Source organism: Austrofundulus limnaeus, unplaced genomic scaffold, assembly GCF_001266775.1.
Source record: "Austrofundulus limnaeus strain Quisiro unplaced genomic scaffold, Austrofundulus_limnaeus-1.0 Scaffold0, whole genome shotgun sequence".
NCBI lineage: Eukaryota > Metazoa > Chordata > Actinopteri > Cyprinodontiformes > Rivulidae > Austrofundulus > Austrofundulus limnaeus.
Genome location: NW_013952402.1, coordinates 3469637 through 3475466, shown reverse-complemented (window position 1 = coordinate 3475466; position 5830 = coordinate 3469637). Strand labels below are relative to the sequence as shown.

Here is a 5830-nt window from a genome sequence, read left to right as displayed (position 1 = left end):
GTTCCATCATGACTGTAGAATGTCGAGGTCGGACCCGCCCACTATAATATTGTAATCAACGCGCGCGCGCTGCCCGGTGTGCGCACGCGGTYGCACTGGAACCAGGATGGCCAGGAGCTCCGAGGTGGTGAAGAAAATCTTGCAGTTCAAACTTCAGCTGTCGGACACAACGAAGCCTGCTACGGTATATACAGTTTATTAAATAAACGCAGGACACAAACCGGTGTTAATATTTCAAATAAAATTGTAATTTAACTTATAGTTTCTGAAGGCGTTTCTGGTTTTCCCGTTCCCTTTCAAAATAAAAGCCGAGAAAGGGTTGTTTTACGTTAGTTACTGTGAAGAGTCAGGCTGTTTATATAGGAGAGGGTCGTCTTTGCAGCTAAATTTGGAAGCCCTCCACCCACAGTTGCTTAACTTATGGTTGCTGTCCATCACCCGAGAAGGGGGTGCTCTGCAGACCACACTTAGCACTGAGTAATTAGATATGTCTGCATCTAAGTGTAAATATAATTGGACCAAAGGAATTTTAGATTGATAAAGGCACACCTATTTCAGTTATATAGACAAATATTAAACCCACCCATTAAAGAATCTATTTCGATGTGTGTGTGTGTGGTGGGGGGATCCCTTACATAGTRCTATAAATGCTTATTCAGCAAATCCTAAACCAGGAATACCATATTTGGTGTGTCTGTTTTCTTTGATGTACCTTACATTTCAGTAGCTTTTGTGTGAACCAAGCTTTAAACTAGTATTTCAGCAGCCTTCGTGTATTCTCCTGACTTTGTCGACAGTATTAATGCCACCGAAATCTCTTTCTAGGTTCTAAAAGTTTTGCAAAAATTGAAGGATCTGGATGTCACATTAGACATTCTCGCTGTGAGTCTTTGCTGCAAAGAGTRATTCTATAATCTTGTTAAAAGTGACATGTGCATGCACTGATGGGGTTTTAAATGTCCTTTAGGAAACTGGAATTGGCAAAACGGTTAATTCCTTGCGAAGACACAAGCAAGCTGGAGATTTGGCCAAGTCGCTGGTTAAAGGTTGGAAAGAACTGGTCCCTAAGCAATCCACAAGGTGAAGTGTTTTTCACAATGTACATTTGTGCTTATTTTTCATGTTTATTAATCAAAATTTCCCAAATTAAGGTGTTTGCCAGAGACTGTTTTTGTTAAAAGCACAGAAGATGACAAAAGCTGTCCTGAGACTGCATCTTTATCAAATGATGAGCAAAATGACGGTTTAGCGTCTAATAGCAAGAATCCAGACACCTCGGACGACGATTCCTTTAATTTACAGAGTAAACAAAATGATTTAAATAAAGGACAAAATGAAAAGAAGGGAAGAAAATCTGAAGACAATAAAAACATTGAAAAAAGTCAACAAGAAACTCTTGTTCAGGATGTGATGAGCAAAACTGACATCCAAGTTGATAAATCGGAAAAGAAGAAAAAACRAAGTGAAAACACAAATGGCAGTCCTCAGAAATCCAGATCTGACACAAGGGAGAAGTTCAAAAGCACAAATGGAAGTGGAAGATCTGCAACGGAGCAAAAATCCAAACCAAAATCTTCAAATGAATCATTGATGGAAAGCAAGGACTCCTGTTCATCCAGTGAGAAACTCTTCAAAAAGTTAGAAGAAGCCAAAGATGACAGATCTTCTGAAATGTCAACGAGCTCYGAAGGCCAAAGGAGGAAAAGGAAAAAAGCAGAACGAGAGAAGCATGACCGTGTCAAACGTAAACCAGACTCTGAAAATAAGGAACGCTCAAAATCCAAAAAGGCCAAAATGTACCATAAAGACGAGGACAGCCAAAGTGATCGGGAAGAGAGGAAGGCCTCCTTGTCTTTTGAATCTTTCTTGAATTACGACGTGAAACTTTTCAAGAGAAAAGATCAGTCTGGATCAAGGAAAACTCCCAAAATCATCAAAACCGTGTCGAAAGAGCAAAGAAAACATCCTGAAAAGAAACCTCCAAAACCACCTGCTCCTGTTCCAGAGGAGGTATACCTAACAACAATACAAGCTTTGTTCATCATGTCTTTATATTTTAATAACTTTTACACTGCAGAAGCCTCAGGAGTCCTTGATGCACCTGATGGATGTTCCTTTACCTGCTGCTCTGCCTGAATTGGAAAAGCCTTCCAGCATTGACTACTACTTTGAAAAAAAAGGTGCTACATGTAAATAAATACAGACGTATTCTCTACTTTTAAAAAAAAATGTTTTGCTCTTGACATGTCATTGGTTTTAAAGATGAGAGGGAGGCCGATTTCTGCGACGAAGAGTCCGTGGTCTTCACTGGTCAACGCCTGAACAGCAAGATGCAGGTGTACTCTGGCGCCAAAACCCGTTTCCTCCCAGCCATGATGAGCCTGTACCAACAGTGCATCCGCACGCTGCAGAACAACATTAACCGTGAGTAACATCCAGCGGAGCGCCAAGAGTTTTGTCCCTTTGTTGGATTTTATATTTAGGTGCGGGGCTCTCTTCTCAGTGCTGTACGAAACTGGCGGMGTCCCGTTTGAACTTCTCGAGCCGGTGCTGGAGAGGTGCACACCTGAGCAGCTGCTTCGCATAGAGGAGTACAACCCAGTAAGAGCGTGGTATCTTAGTTTACTGATGACACAGGTGGTGGTCACTTTATGAAGTTTGCACTGGTTTGCTGTCCTTTTTTTATTTTTATTTTTTATTTTTGGCTTTTGCGAAGGGGAATAATGTTTAAGAGTTTATGTCTGTTTGTACCCAAAATACTGTATATCAAGAATTACCAGACAAGTTTTATGAAACTTGCTGAAATGAATAATTTCATGTACATCTACAACTCATTAACTTTTGGAGCCAAACTGATTCAACATAAATGCTGTAATTTGGTCAGTCTTTACAGATACTTTGCTCAAATGTGGTGTTGCTGAGATCTAACAGCCAGTTTTTTTTGTTTGTTTATTTTTTTATTTTTTTTATTTAGGAAAAGATATTGCGGACCACCAAGTGGATTTTATGGAAATTTATTTGAAAGTACTCATTGGTTGACAATCAATAACTGATAGTGGATGCAGTTCATTTCTAAAAACAGAAAAGAAAAGAAAAGCCACCAGGTGTTGCTTTTGAGCTACAACGTCAGACCACAAACAGCTGAGTAAAAGTGAGATTTAATCCATTCACACAGCTGAAAGATATCAAAACAGAGCAGATTAGACTGATCACTAGAAATGCTCATAGTTTGTTCATTGGTGAAACACATTTAAAAAACGTATGTGCAGTGTTGCAGATTAAACAGTTTAGTAATAAGTTATTGCGTTTCTCTTTGACGGATGCTAGRAGTACATCGTATCCAAAGCATGGTTAAATAAGTACACCAAGTACACCACTGTTGTTTCTAAATCTGCGTGTGACTTTTCTAACAGCATTTCTGTAACCGGGAAGGTCCTGCTGAACAGGATGTTAATGTTAGATAAGCTACATAAATTTAAAGATTACAACATTTTTCTGAGATTTCTTACCATCCCATCAGTTGTCAAATGACCTGTCATGTGTATTGAATGAGTGTATTTTCACATCCCGATGCTTTTTCATCTGCAATGATCCAGTTTCCTTTCAAAGTAGCGTTTTGACACCTGGTGTTGATTCTGAAATGCTTTATTCTGAAATGTTTGGAGCAGTTTGAGTTCATTTTTTCCCTCCATAGATCTACATGGGATTGACAGACCACTTGTGGGGGAAACACTGCCAGAGGGATTTCAAAGACTGCAAACTCCAGGAATACGAGTCATGGAAAGAGATGTATATCAGGGTGTCCGAGGAAAGAGAAAGGAAGCTCCAAAGACTGACGAAATCTATTGTCTCAGCACATTCAAAGAAACCGAAGGGTGGGTCTGCTACACTGAAAACGCCTGTTCTACTTTTTAGTTTGACTTTGTGAAAACACACTGCATTGGGGACAGTCAAACTTTTGCAGTTATAAACCTGTTTTTATTTATTTTTTGTTCCATGTTGGAAAAAAAAGTCATCATTGTTGTTTATTTCATAGGACGGCAAGTGAAGATGGCATTTATTCACACGGTTGCCAAGCCCCCTAGAGATGTACGAATTCAGCAGGAAATTCACGGAACTGCTGTTCAGCAACCTCATCAGCTCAAGTGCAGGTGGACGGCCACTTACACATCATTTAATTTGCCCATTTTTGGTTTATTTGCAACTTATTTACTTTGCTTGTTCTGTATTATTTCTGTAGTGTTGAACGTTAATAGCATAAGAAATATTAGCTTGGCTTTAAAGACAAACAGAGGAGGGGAGCTAAAAGGTAAAGGTTCTTCCTCGTGTTTTAGTTTTAGAGATTCTTACAAGTAAAATACTAACATGAACATCTGATTTTTCCACATTAAAGTAGCTAAACCACAAAGTGATCACTAAACTGCAGCTCAGCAGGGTTACCACAGTCTGATAACCGCAAACCAGGACAAACAGCAATTTGAGCTATGTCCTGGATAAACTGGTTTTATTCCGGTTTTAAAGCCTTAGCATTTTTGTTGTGAACTCACATAATGTGCTGGATGTGGGCTTGCTCATTTTCTATTATTTTGAACACATCTCTGTATTGACTGTATTTATTTTGTTGGATTATTTCCAGCGTCAAAAGTCAGGAAAACCAAATAAGGCCGAGTTGTAATGAGCGGCATGACCCCAGCAGGTCCAGCAGCACCAGTTCTGGGGGGAGCAACACTCAAGACCCACGCAAAAAAACAAGTGAGCAAAAATGGTTAAGACGTTGGTTTTTGGTTTTCCTAAACTGGCCCGTTGAGACACATTTTTTTTACAATCAAAACACGTGGATTTATACTTAATCAGACGTGCCGAACTTTGCTGTAGTGGAAATACTTTTTGTAACAAACAATAAATAAATTAGCAAAATAGTGCTTCTCTTCAGTTAACAGCAGAAATACCACATTTTTCTGTTTGTACGTGATGTGTGCTTCTGTGGGAGGGCTTAACGGGAGTTTTTCTGTAGAAACTGTAAAATGTTTCCTCGGAAAAGAATGTTTCACAATCGCATTTGTGAGATGGAACGTTCTACGTCTGAAGTATGATTCCACCTTTTCTTGAAATTAAATACAGTATTTCATTGTCTTTGAACATCCTTTATCTGATTCTTAATCACCTAAAGTTTATTTGCGTTTTGTTTTTTGTCTTACAGGAGTTGCTCCAATGATGGCAAAGTCTCTAAAGGCATTTAAGAAACAGCTAGGACGCAGATAAACTCTAAAATGGTTTTATTGCGTGTTTCAATGCATAGTAACCATACTTCTCAGACAGCAATATACCTATGTTTACTTTGAATTTGTATATTTACCTTAATATATTGACATTAAGGCATTTGCATTTTTTGTTGGTTCTCTTCACTATTAAATGGACAATGACGTCTGCAGAAACTCTTGATTTAGTATTTCATTTCAACCTGTTTTAGTTTAAATCTCTATGAAACGGGATGTGGCTCCCTCTAGAGGATGAATTATTTTTGTGCCCCTTTAATAACAGCAATACTTTTACTGTTATTTATTTAACAGTTTTTTATCAACTAGCAGCATGATGGCTCAGTGGTTAGCATCGACACCTTACAGCAAGAAGGTCCTGGGTTCAATCCCCTGTTTTCTCCAGGTACTCCAGTTTCCCCCCACTCTCAAAAACATCAGGCCCAGGCCTCCCTTGAAACAGAGATCTGTGATCTTGCCACTTGCCTGGTTAAATAACGGCAAATAAATAAATAGAACTATAATCAAGACATCTGATTTGTTTCTAGAGAGCATGGTGACAGCCTAAACATACC

At 38.9% G+C, this 5830-nt stretch overlaps 1 protein-coding gene across 2 annotated transcripts; it reads left to right on the top strand.

Annotated features, from left to right (window-relative positions):
- eloal (elongin A, like) lies at window positions 1–5442 on the top strand. 2 transcript variants are annotated; one of them, XM_014016467.1, is made up of 11 exons: window positions 1–184; window positions 826–882; window positions 968–1080; window positions 1152–2010; window positions 2078–2180; window positions 2263–2424; window positions 2504–2601; window positions 3695–3875; window positions 4037–4151; window positions 4637–4752; window positions 5201–5442. In XM_014016467.1, exons 1-11 carry the CDS (start codon window positions 107–109, stop codon window positions 5260–5262), a joined length of 1944 nt encoding a protein of 647 aa, XP_013871921.1. In that variant the 5' UTR covers window positions 1–106; the 3' UTR covers window positions 5263–5442. The 2 variants fall into 2 exon arrangements, 1 of the variants encoding a protein (XP_013871921.1); XR_001310867.1 differs by lacking the exons at window positions 2504–2601; window positions 5201–5442 and having other exon boundaries at window positions 4637–4722.
- The last annotated feature ends 388 nt before the right edge of the window (window positions 5443–5830 follow it).